The sequence below is a fragment of the Gymnodraco acuticeps genome, unplaced genomic scaffold (assembly GCF_902827175.1).
Source record: "Gymnodraco acuticeps unplaced genomic scaffold, fGymAcu1.1, whole genome shotgun sequence".
NCBI classification, from domain to species: domain Eukaryota; kingdom Metazoa; phylum Chordata; class Actinopteri; order Perciformes; family Bathydraconidae; genus Gymnodraco; species Gymnodraco acuticeps.
This window is the reverse complement of record NW_022989831.1, coordinates 273,304-286,780: the sequence shown is the minus strand read 5'-3', so window position 1 is coordinate 286,780 and position 13,477 is coordinate 273,304. Positions and strand designations below refer to the sequence as shown.

Genomic DNA, 13,477 nt, shown 5'->3' with positions numbered 1-13,477 from the left:
ACATATATATGGGCTATGTCTGAACTAATATTCCTTTAGTTCAACAAAAAGTAATTCACAAAGATGTATAAAAAAACTCAAAAACTGTGTTTAAACTTGAGCTGCAAAACAGGGCCAGGATAACATGACCCCAGAACAAGCATTCATGTTAAATATTTATTTAGATTATGTTATGAAACCTCACCCCCACCCCCTTTCTTTTTTTTCTTTTTTGTAGTGGTCCCTATGGGATTCTTTATGATATTATTAACTTGAAAATTGCAGTACAATTATGAACTCAATATTGTGTCATAATTACTCAATAACAATACGCTCACAAACCCAGCAGCTTGTAATTGATGTATTTTATTGTGAGATGGGGAGTCATAAAAAATGAACAAAAAAAAGGAAAACAAACAAAAAACAATCACTATAAAAAAAGATGAGGGTGTTAAAAGGGGAAGGGCATATAAAAGTGGGCGTGGTCTTGACACTGACATATAAAGTAACAAATTGGCACAAATAAAAACATAAGAACAAATGTCAATATTATTTTGGCTTGGCAAAAAGGACAGTTTGTGTCGTTAAGGATATTCCTTCAATAAAACAGCCCACACTCATGCTATTAGACATACGATTAGTTTTCAAAAGTTCAGTAGCTTCATATTAGAGAGGGGGGAAGAAAATTAACATGACAATGGATGCACAGAGGTCACAGGTTCAAATGTTCAGGCTTGCAGGGTGCAATTTTTTTCCCAAGGGAAAACTTCATTTTATTCGTTCGAAAAACATACTTCAGTATGCTGGAGTCTCATTTGTCTAGGCTTTTAGTTATTTGCCTTTGAATCTTTTTTTGTCCATACTAAAATATATTATCGTATTAATACAAACTACAGTATTGTACACTACATAGTGTAATAAATAACCATAAAGAAATATAAAAAATAAGACATAAATATAAAAGTTCTCTATGACTAAACAGACATACCCATCTCCTTTGGGTGGGGATAATACTGCTATTGCTGAAAACATACAGTACACACACAACAAAACAGAACATAAAACATTTAAGAGACAAAAAATAATACTGACAGGTAAAAAGGTTGTTGAATTGAACTCCTGGGATTCTTATTTGCCTACATTTTGTTACCTGAAGAGACATCTGAGCATTTCATGGTGTTAAACAAGTGCACTGAATAAGCTTTGAAAAGGCAGGACACGGTTAATAATTAGAAATAATACTTCATAATCATCCATTTGAACAAATGTGCATTGTAATTCTTTTAGCTGCTCAGATTAGAAATTAAAGCAACTTCTCTAAAATCTGTTGGCTAAACTCTTCTCTCACAGGTTAGGTGGCTTTATTGGTTGATCTAGGAATACCTGATCATAGCTTCTAAGCTTCAACAGCAATATTCAATGGCACTTTTGATATGCATGTTTGTCTTGTTTTAGTTTGATTATTTGCATATGGCTCGGAGTACGGGGTAGGCATAGGGAGGGTCAGAACATTTTCTACAACCCTTTTTTGCTCGCTCTAAACATTTAAAGCAATAGTTTGACATTTTAAGAAAATATGCTTATGTGCTTCCTACAGGAGAATTAGATGAGTAGATCAGTACCACTGTATGTGAAGCTATTGCCAGGACATGATTAGCTTTATTTAGCGCAAATACTAAAGATAGGTGAAAATAGCTTGCCATGCTTTGTCTGGAAGTCACAAATAGTCCAGCATGCATTACTGCCACTTGCTGGACTGGAGTGGGAAGTAGTGGATACATAGGAAGTGACTGCTAGCTTTTTTCCCCCCCTTAAACTGTGGGTTTTCTCCGGAAGTTTTTCCTTGTACGATGTGAGGGTCTAAGGATAGAGGGTGTCGTTTTTCTCATACTGATATTCTGAACAATCTGTGCTGTTGTATTTGCTGTAAAGTGTCTCTACTGTAGGCTATTTTTATTATATGTACAGCACTTTGGCTCGACCAAAATCGTTTATAAATGTGCTATATAAATAAAACTTGATTTGATTTGATTTAGCCACGTTAGATTTAGCTTTAGCTTGTTGTTTTGGATGTACAAGGACATCTGGATATTTGATTCCTTTGAAAGAAGCTTAGTAGTGAATAAAGCCCATAAAAAGTGACTTTGAAGTATAATATTACCCGGCTCTTCCACATCTATGGGGCCTTTAGTAAAAAGTGCAATAGCGCTTTGTTAAAACCAACCTCCCATAGTTTGTCTTGGGCTCAATCACAGAAAGTAACTCTGCATTTGGCTATTAGTGGATTTTACAACTTTTAGGAAAAGATTACAAACGTCTCTTTCCCTGTGTAAGCCTATGGAGACATGTTGTAGTTCCACAGTTTGGCCACTATGTCAAATATGCTTCAAAGCACTATTCTTTGTTTCCCCCTTGTTCAGTTCCTCATGGTAAGCTAAGCTAAACTAAGCGGCACCTGGCTGTAGCCGTATGGTATAGTTATCAGAATGTGGTCATCATCTTCTCATCTAACTCTCAACAAGTCAAGAAAATACCTTTATTATCCCGAATGTCAAACTATTACCTTTAAAAAACACTGATTTGTAAAATGAAACGATGAGTCTAGTCTAAATGGAAGTACATGACTGAAAAGGACACCTCCCTCCACTTTTTCTTCTTAAGGCTCACAATCCAATTAAAAGAACATAAAAAAGAAACAAAATGCTAACTTCTGCTAGCATGATGGCGTGGTATATCTAGTGCGGTAATACTGAAGGGCTGACAACACAACTGCTTAATCCATAGGTAAACCAAGCCACTTGTAGTGCACAGGATTTTTCTTATTTTCCTTCCAACTTAATAAAATACTGACTTTTTTTTGTTCATTGGCAATAAAAAGGTATAGAAATATCTCCCAACTGTACAGCTTTTAAAGGTTAAAATATGAGTGATAAAATTAGTAACACTGATAAAAAGAAATGACCCAAGGTGTTTTAGTAATAAAACATTATCTAAAACATGTCGGCTCTAGCTTCCAAAGTCTGTATAATGCATTTCCTTCATTTGTTAAAATTTGTGTTCGTCTTCATCTTTTTCTTTACAAATTGATTTTTCTTACAGGGAGAAATCGCTCTCCTGCGGAAAAGTCACTAGTATTTTTTTCAGGCACACCTGGATTTTCTACACAGTAGTGAACTGAAACGGACTGTCAGAGTGACCAGACATCATCTCCTGCGTTCTTCCTCTGCACATGAGGAGGAATCTGATTGTGTCCCATTGAGGAGTCTGATTCCTCTTTTAGTCTCCTTCCTCCTCCGGCATCTCCTTCTGCTCCTCAGAAACCGTCTCACTGTCTTTTTCTCCTCCGCTCTCCTCCGTGACCTGCTCCTCTTCTTTCCCCTCTTCCGTCACTCCTTCTTCCGTATCCATCGCCTCCTCTTCCTGCATCTCGACTTCCTCCTCTTCCTGAATGCTCCCGAGCACCTCCGCCTGCCTTGTGTCTTCCTCCTCTTCTTCCTCAGCCACCTCCATCTCTGTCTTCTCCTCATCTCCTCCTCCCTCCACTAATACCCTCTCCTCATTCCTCTCTTCCTCATCCCCTCCTTCGTCCCCTATCTCCACCACCTGGATGTCGTCCATGTCCACCGCACCGTCCTCCTCCTCGCTCTCCTCTTCGTCTCTGGTGCTGCTCCCTCGCTCGTCCAAGTCTAGCTGCGAGGGGGCGAGGAGCTGCTGCAGCCGGCTCAGCGCCTCCATCTCAGCTCTGGCCTCCGCCTCGTTCTCGGGGCTTTCGCGGCCCTCGCCCTGACCCGGCGTCTCCTTCTTGCAGTAGGAGTAGCGGTGGTTCATGTGCTGGGAGTAGGATCCCGAGTGGGAGAAGCGCTTGCCGCACTTGTCGCACTGGTAGGGTTTCTCTCCTGAGTGGAGCCGCATGTGTTCGATCAAGTGGTGTTTGTGTTTGAAGGCCTTGCTGCAGATGCCGCACTCGTGAGGTCGTTTCCCTGCAGAGAAGGAGAAAATAAATATGTATCAACATCTCTGTTTAAAGTTGTTCGAGTAAAAAGGCACCGGAGGAAAACAATAAACACTCCATTGCACTTTGAAATCCCCCCTACATAGTTGCGTGAAAGGTTGTGAAGCCCATATAAGTATCTATCATCAGAGTATCCAAGGAGAACATTTCAAAACAATACAACAAAATCACAACAATTGGATAGGAAACTTTATCCAGGCAGGGAACATCTAGTTTCACCTTGGATGAGGTCATTTGGAGCTGAAAACTATGGTTGCAAGCCAGGTATCAGAGTAATAAAGAAAAAAGAAACTCCTCTCAGGGCGCTGACCTCCACTTGGCCACGGAATCATCATCTTAGAGCTACGCAAATCACTACCAGAGCCTGTTGCAACATTCGGTGCATTACATGAGAAGCTGGCAGTGCAGAGGTGGGGAGTTGGCGGAAAGAAATTCTCAGACCTCTTCTGTGCATGTTGAGTAATACCTGCTGGAATGGAGGTGTCCACCCTTCTTTACGCTGTAGCTCAAAAATCCCCCTTCACTCGCACTCTGACTCATCTCTCAAACAGTGAGTGGTGGTGAGATAAGTTCCGGTTCTGTTTTATTTCAAAACCAGAGCCCATCTATGATTTGTGGCTGTGTTTGTGCCTTTGCTACACAAGAGTTTGTAATTACCTGTGTGTTCGTATTTGTGTCTCAGCAGCGAGCTGCTCTTCTGGAAGATCTTGTCGCACAGGTCACAGGCGTACATGCCGCTCTCCGTCTTCTTCATCTTCTTCCTCTGTGGGCCCGAGTCGGAGTCGTTCTGCTCCTCCACGGTGGACATACCATCTGAGCCTGGGTCCATCTTCTCCTCCTGGTGAATAAGACAAATCACACATGTATTGGTTGGAATTCATAATGACGTTGCTCTACTTGACAATGAATGACTCACAAAAGTAGCACTACTAGCAAACAACTTGTGTGAGTGGTGCATTTCTCAGGAAATATTACCCCGTCATTTCCAACTCTTAGCTCTCTGGAGACATTTGTAAATGTAAAATCACTCGGTATTGTCAGCTTATTTGTGAGGAATCTTTCCCTTGGCCCGAAACATAACCGTGCTGTGCACTTAAGAGCACTACATTTTTCTCCTGTCCCCGAGCTGGTAAATCTCATCTACTGATGCAGTCAAAGAGGATGTGGGGCAATATTAAGGAGATGATATATACACAGAGCTCTTTTTTTTAACAAGGCAGGTCTATGCCAATCCACTTAACACGAAAGTATAATACAACAACAATAAATCAATGAGGCAGGCAGAGGTGTGCCGTTTAAACAGATTCCAGCAGATCAATAAGGGCTCTGCAGTAAAGTGCAGCCTCATGTCCTCTGGGTGACAGCTCAGGAAGATCACTCATACACTCAGAGATCTACATCCATCATTACAGGCCCATTAGGTGTTCACACAATGCAGGACTATTAAGGGCTATCATTTTTACAAAGAGCTGAATTCTGACATTTCTATATATGACTTATTGATTGTATTTGGGATGGATTCACACTATCTATCATGTACTTGTGGTTTCAAACAATAAGGATTAATGATCAGGACAGAAGAGATTGACTGATTGCTCCAAAAAGAAATAAGCCACCTTGATTCAAATACACTTGCTTCTCAAAATGGCCGCCGGATTAGACCTTGAATCCTTTCCTGCACTTTTTGAAAATCAATCGTTTTCTAAATTTCAAACTTTTTTGCTTTGGCTGGCCTCATGACCTCCAACAACTATTGTCTGTTCTGCACCAATGAAACTAAAGAGACCAAAAATAACATTTCATCTCAAAGTAGCCTACTATAGGCTGAGGATTACAGACAGTGGCCATTGTCTGACATTTTTGGAATTGCTTGTAAGCTTTCTTGGCACCAGTTAGATAAGAAGATTGATACTGCTCTCAGTAAATGAGTAACTGTCAGTCACTTAGCTTAGCACAAAGACTGGAGACAGGGAAAACGGCTACAAAATCTGCCAACAGGCACTTCCTTATTTGACTAATTAATTAATAATATAGATGGATAGAAGATAGAATCGGAGGAATGAAACCCTCTTTAATGGTCACACATGCAGAGCTGTTTGGGGTCTGATTTCCTGGTAAAGATTTGTTTTAAAGTCCAACACACCAATAAAATAAGATTGTGTTTGTTTTCCTTTCTTCTTTTGCATTATAACTTCAGTGAGCCTTAGAAGTGCTGGTTTTGTTAGTTTGAGACAGAGCCTTGCTAGCTGCTTCCCTATCTCCAGTCTTTATGCTAAGCTAATTAGCTGCTTCCTGTAGCTTCATATCAAGCATACGAATGAGAGTTCAGCAATAAAGACAAATAACCAACATTTCCAAAATGTAACACTATACTTTTAACACAGACAGGGACGCTGAATGATAACGCACCTTTATTCCGTTGAGGTGGAGGGTTTCCTGGGTCTGGGTCCCAGCAGGGCTGTTTGCTGTAGTGGTATAGGTGTAAGCCAGCTGGGGGATCAGGATAGTCTGTTTGTTGTTAGTGGAAAGTGCCCTTAGGCATTGCATTGTGGTAACAATGTTGAGGGGTTTGGCACTTTGCTGGCTGGCGTACAGTGCGATGTGGCTGGCGCCCATGGCTAAGAGTGGCGATGCCTCCTTCTTTGTGCAAGTTAAGTTTAGGGGTTCATCCACATGGGTAGAGCGGAGGGAAGGAGAGGCGTTAACGCAGGCTTTACCCACTGCTCTCTCTGCTCCCCCTCCGGCGGGCTTTGGCAGTGACAGGTCTAGGGGTCCCTCAGTGCTCTGGGAAGGCTGGGCTGGGACGGGACCGCCAGCTGTCAGGTTTAGTGGTGAGGGAGAGGCCGGCGAGCTGTGGGCGCCGTTGAACTCCGCTGGAGTGGCTTCTGTAGGGCTGTCCTGGGTCACAGAGGGGCACGTGTCCTTCCCTTGGACCAGGGACACCACACTGTTAGCTTCACAGGTGTCTTCTTCCTCTGAGGGAGGTGTTGGAGCACCCAGTGATATCTGACCCTCTTGCATTTTGTCAAACCACTTCTTTACCACATGCGCTGGCAGGCTGACTGAGTCAGAGATCTTGGCCAGCTCATCCTTGGTGGGCTCTGCTTTTAAGGCCACAGCCTTGAGCAGGGACAAGAGGTTCTTGGGCTGGTTACAGAGCCCGCCCTCTGACAGCAAGGCAGCCACAGCAGACTCAGACTTATCCAGACCGTTCAGCCTGAGGCCATCCTTGCAGTGCTTGAGGGCATGGAGTGATTCCAGCCCACCGGGACAGTTATCACACAGGAGGCAGGTTTTAGTGGTCTTTTCCTCTTTTTCTTTAGTCTCATTGAGCCGGGAGCCTTTGATGGTTAGATCCTCTGGGAGTTTCTGGCCTAGTGAGGTTGCCTCGGGCTCTTTCTTCATGTTATGGGCTGTGAGCTGGCCCTGGTTGGGGTCCAAACTGTAGTTTATAAAGATTTTTGTGTTTCCGTCCTGACCCACAATAGGCAGACTGATGGCTGAGATGAGTTGCTGCTGTGTGGGATGGAGCATTCCAGTGGTTAGTCCCGAGTGCATTTGCAGCTGACCTTTGGCATTGCTTTCCAGAACCTGGCGAATGACGTTTCCGTCCACCGCCACTTTGAGAGCATTCTGCAGGTCGGCCAGGTTGATACTGATGGGTGACATCAGCCCCATCGTGGGAAGGACCACAGCCTGCACCGTGCCCTGCAGAGGAGATGCAGTACCTCCGTTGAAAACCCCACCGTTCATAGCGGCCATTGCTGCGGATGTCATCAATGTGGGCTTGTACTCATAGTCCACAGGCTCAGTCTTGATCTGATTGAGTGGCAGCTGCTCCTGCAGTGGCTTGCTGTGCTCCATCTTCTGCATCTGGGTGCGGAGGGCTGATGGTGACGTGGACAGCCCTGGAGATGGAGCCTGGGTCTGGGTTTTGGCGTTCCCCAAGCGCGCTCTGCCGTTGACTGAGATGACGCTGATGCACTTCTTACTGCTGATGTGGGAGCTGTATGAGCCTGAGTGAGAGAAGCGCTTCTTGCAGTTGGAGCACTCATACGGTTTCTCTCCTGAATAAAAACCACAATGTGCATAGCAGAGAGAGAAAGAGAGGGGGTGGGGGGGGACAGAAGCAGATTTCCATTAGTAAATTAAGCTAAATGATCAAGTTAGACTATGAGCGGCACAGTAGGAAAAACCTCTAATGCATTTCAACGATGCTTAAACGCTGATGTAATGGCACCATTGGGAAATGCCCTTCTCTAATTGCTGTCCCATAATGCCAAAAGATACACAATTATGGCACTAAAGGAAGAGCATACAATGGATTGAACCACAATGAAGGATATCTAAACACAGGGAATTGCTAGATCATCAATAGAAAAGATTCATATTGGTTTAATGTACACTGAGATATCTGTGGCCAGCAGAGAATCATGGCATATACACACATATACACACATATACACACACACACACACACACACACACACACACACACACACACACACACACACACACACACACACACACACACACACACACACACACACACACACACACACAGAATGCAGTCATGGTGGTCCACTCACCGCTGTGGATGCGTAGGTGCTCTTTCAGGTGGTGCTTGTATTTAAATGCTTTGCCACATTCAGTGCACTTGAATTTACGATTGCCTCCCGACTGTGTGATGTGTCTCTGTCGGACGAAAAGGAGAGGGGATATTCAGTACGATAGCACAACCTTTGAACTGCTACTAATTCATGTCACAATGTCATTAATCAATGAGGGCAAAAGTGCAATGTTTGTAAATGAGTCGCTTAAGAAACAGGAATAAGCTTCCACATAGGTTTGTATCATTTAGAATCAATTTGCCAATGGATAATTACTACAGCGGGACAGAAGAATTAGCAACTTAAAGCTGCACTGACTATTTAAGAAGACTGTTAAACTATAAAAATCAGTCAAGCAAGGAATATTTTTCATACAAAATGATAAACATAGCAGATGTTGACTAGTTTCTCAGACTGTAGATTGTACATACATACAACCAGTTTTTACAAGACTTTAACCTGCACTCACATCTGCACACTTATGTAAATAACATGTTCATACAAATGCTCAACTTTTTACTGTGATTTTATCTTTATTTTTACCTTGTGTGAATCCTGTTTTTCATTCTGACACTGTTGCTGCCATAAATGCCTAAATAAAGTTCCATCTTATCTTATCTTAATCTTGTAAAAATGTTGAAGGCTAATGTGTATACTTCATTTTCACAGTACCACAAATGTAGTATGGTCCTAAAACGGGATTCACAGAAATCATCTAACTCCATTAAGCACCTAAGTCAGAAAAAAAGCCAGTGAAGGTGTCATATGAGTATCCAGTCCTAGCCGGTTTGTCAGTCAGTATTTACCTGATCCCGTCCGCCCTTGTGGACCGTCATATGCCTCTCCAGCTGAGCGCGGTATGCGAAGCTGTAGCTACACTCGGGGCAGTTGAAGCTCTCTTCGGTCTTCTCGTGCCGGTACTTGATGTGCTCCTTCAGGGAGCTGTAACGCTTGTAGCCACGCGCGCAGTACGGGCAGGTGAGCAGCTGAGAGAAGGAATCAGGAGTTCCTGGGGGGGAGAAAAAGAAGAGGAAAGTGTTGTAATGACATGTGTAAAGGGGGGAAGAAAAGAGGGGGTTAGAACACATGGTCAATAGGGAGGGCTCTTTGATGTTACACAAGGCCTGCCACAGTCACACTCCTCTGCTAGTTCACCAATCACCGAGAGATCCTCCCCCTCAGGTAAACAGCTCCCAGGTAACCAAATGTACAAAAGCTGATTAGTGATCCATATTAACACATTCCTTTCCTTAAAGAAATAGCACGCTGGGTTGCCAATGCAGGACTGGAATTTAATTTTGCTTTTGTACTTTAATTATAGCTTTTACACGCCTGAAATTCCATCCAATTAGATTGCCTATTGTGCGTTTGAAGCATGTCAAAAACACCCACTCATGTAAGGAACAGCGCGCTCGGTAAATAACAGCCGCCTGTAGAGATCCAGCCTGGTTAACAGAGGGTCTCAGATGCCCGGCTCCCACACAGGTGAAGCATTATTCCGTTAACAGGTGATGTATTAAGTTCCCCTGCAGGACAGGTGAGGGCCTCGGGATGGGAATGCACACACATTATGGGCCAGGTAGCCGTGAGTCAGATCTCGCACAGACGTGACAAATGTACTCAGGTGTTGCTGTTTCGCTCCCTCAGGCCCTCCCTTCCTCCCCCCCCTCTGTTGTAGCAGGTAAAAGCCAAAAGCCCGGGAGCAATAAAGGCTCCAGTGTGCTGCACTTAACAAATAGCGGTGTGTGTAATGATGTCGGAGAGTGGCGTTAATGGGGTGGAGTTAACACCTAAGGTGAGACGGGGAGCAGGTATAGCCATCCCGAGGGGGGCCGTAATTACCGGGTAGGAGCAGCAATAGTGTGAGAGCTCAGTGACTGTGATCTCTCAGGTGGAAATAGTGGTGTGTGTGTGTGTGTGTGTAATTTAGGGACACAACACCTTGCTTTTATGCTATAGATCCATTTAAAGCAATTACTGCACAAGGCACATGATAACATGTCTGGAAAAGGATGTGTAAACATTTTGAATTTGCTCTTGTGGCATACCATTTTCATCGTGGACGCTGGCGTCAGGGGTGCCCTGGCGTTGAGGCTCGTCCTCTGGGGCCTCTGGGTAAATGACGGCCGTGTCTCCTTGCTGGAGCATCTCCTCCATTAGTGCGTCCGTGCTCCCATCATCCTCAGCGTCCGACACACAATCCTCCTTCACTGTGAAGGGTGAAACAGACACTGATTAAAGTCGTGCTTGCAAAAAGGTATCATCGATTACCGCGTTATTTGAACATGTTTTCCCATCGATGCGCCCTACATATGAAACCCTAACCTCTGAACATGTAATGTGATAATCCAATAATGTCAGTGTCAATATAGCTGAAACGGATCTTACAGTCCAAGCCCTTGATCATGACATGTACACAAGCCTGGGATGAGGCATGCGGCGCCAGGGAGAAAAAACACAAACATCCTGAATGCTGTTCACAATAGGAGGAGAAAGCTAATTAGCATCAAAGGCCACAGGCTACTGTACGTGCACCGAGCTCTTTGTAAGAACTGAATGGCAAGCCTCTATTCACAATGTTAGGTAAGGTACTTGTTGCGATCGACACTGATAATGAGATGATGAATCTTGTCCTGTTGTATTGCAGCAGATATATGTTAGGCAGGAAGGGACACACACACACACACACACACACACACACACACACACACACACACACACACACACACACACACACACAAACACACACTCTACGCTCCGCTCTCTGGAGAGGCTTGGCCTTCAGACTGTGCTTAATATCGCAGCAAATGAGCGCCTGCATGTGGGAGCTGAGCGTTCTTCCTCCACATCACATGAGCTAGCTAGTCTAACGAGCACTAATTACCAAGCAGCGGCTTATAGGAAGTGTAACCTGAGGATGGAGTTAAGGATGCAGGAAAGCTTCCTACCCTCTTTCCGTCCCTGCATGCTTCCTGAAGTGGATACCGGACCTGAGTAAAGTGTGTCTGTGATAAAAACCCGAGCATTATTCCTCTATGGATGTGTTAGTGTGCCTATGTGTATCATTACAGGCTATCAGCTAAAAGCAAAGTCACACTACTGTGGTGGTGTTTACTGGGCAGATGTTTTATGGATTGATTTAAGCACTCCTCCAGCTTAGGGGAGATTTGAGAATTGTGTTTTGTGAATTGTGCTGGTGTTGAAAGACGGGGCCAGCTGTGTGCTCCTCAGAGAGGGGAACAGGTGTAGCACATCATGACTCACAGACGCACAGTGAATACCAGTTCTCTAACATTGGGCTTCCTGTGGTGCACCTTAACAAAGCCATGAGACAATACGAGCACGGTCATTTGTTGCTACGGTTATTAAAGACCATTCGAAGAAACTTCCCTCTATAAAAAACCCTGGATAATAGATCGTTCAGAGAAAGAGGCTGGGTGTTATATGTAAGGCAGAAACCGACAGCTGCTTCTTCTTTTTTTTTGAAATTGTGGAATTCTCATCATAAAGTGGAGGGTCAGAAACACATTAGGGGCTGCTAAGCCCCACATAGCACGCAGCTTTTTCCCACGACCAACAACACCCCGTAGACACATTTGCTACATTTTCTCTTCTTTAGAAAAAGTTTGACATTGTGGGAAATGTTTCAATGAAGTGTATTTTTCACAGGTGTGTTGGCTGTTGACAAGATATTGCACAAACATTGTTGCATGTGGGAAATTGCTGATCTGTCTATGTTGAGCCCCCTTCAACTCAACGGCAGCATCCAAACACACCTCTAGGCTACTAAATGTTGAGCATGTGTGTGAAGTGAAGTCCCAGTGGGGGGCCTGTGGTGCAAAGGTAGTACAAGTGGTTGTTTTCACTCTGTGTGTGTGTGTGTGTGTGTGTGTGTGTGTGTGTGTGTGTGTGTGTGTGTGTGTGTGTGTGTGTGTGTGTGTGTGTGTGTGTGTGTGTGTGTGTGTGTGTGTGTGTGTGTGTGTGTGTGTGTGTGTGTGTGTGTCTCTCGGCTCTTTGTTAAGTACAGACCTCGTGAAGCCAGAAGGGTTCACAGCCTCCGCGTTATCAGGCTGCTCCCCTGACATGAAACACCACACAGGCCATTTATGTGCTGACGCAGGGATGTGAACGCACCACTGCACAAGTGGAAAATCAGTTCAGAAACCCCAGAACAAAAACCCTGTGAGGTTGTAGCAGGACATTCTGTTGCAGCACAAAAAAAGTAGGTTTTTCCTTTCTGCGCTTCACAGTGTTTCCTTACCAAAGTACGTATTAGAACTAAATCACCAGACCACCCACTCTTCTTTTTCCTTCGCTCCCTTCTCATCCTTCTCTGCCTACATCCCTGCAACATGATACAACGGTATCCCATGATGCATTTCCTGCCCTGGACGACCTTTGCCCCCACTGCTTCCTGTGGTTGTGCATCCACACATGTTTGTATCTTGGATGGGAGAGGCATCAGTGATAAGAATTTGCACAAACAGCTAAAATATTCAACAATCCCGGTGAAGATGTTACACTTTATCTCCGAGGAGGGAAGTCAGAGATTACATGCAAGGTATTTCCAAATCTGGGATGACTTGCTTATCATGTATTTGTGCCGTATGTCTCGACAGGACAATCTTCCCAGCTCTCTGGAGATTCTTCCTTTCCTGTCCAGAAGGGTGGCTCACTTTAAACATCACGTGGTGACATAAAGCATCAGGAATGTAGGTGTTCCTGTGTGTCCACTGTGATCAAAATGGATGTTAGACTGATTCATAGGAGTATGACATATCATCACTGCATGTTGGGCCAACAGTGAGGACATTGGTAGGTGTCATTGTGCGTGAGAGCCTTCGCTTCAGTACTGCCTTAGTGCCCTAACAGCCAG

At 44.2% G+C, this 13,477-nt stretch overlaps 1 protein-coding gene across 1 annotated transcript in view; it reads right to left on the bottom strand.

Moving 5' to 3' along the window:
• Window positions 1-325: 325 nt before the first annotated feature.
• Window positions 326-13,477, bottom strand: part of zeb1b (zinc finger E-box binding homeobox 1b) — a 47,565-nt gene continuing 34,413 nt past the window's right edge. The window contains exons 3-8 of the mRNA XM_034234579.1: window positions 10,650-10,811; window positions 9,408-9,610; window positions 8,581-8,686; window positions 6,401-8,058; window positions 4,649-4,829; window positions 326-3,959 (exon numbers count right to left, since the gene is read on the bottom strand). Of these exons, the coding sequence (XP_034090470.1) occupies window positions 3,256-3,959; window positions 4,649-4,829; window positions 6,401-8,058; window positions 8,581-8,686; window positions 9,408-9,610; window positions 10,650-10,811 (3,014 nt within the window). The 3' untranslated portion in view covers window positions 326-3,255. The remainder of the gene's footprint in view (window positions 3,960-4,648; window positions 4,830-6,400; window positions 8,059-8,580; window positions 8,687-9,407; window positions 9,611-10,649; window positions 10,812-13,477) is intronic.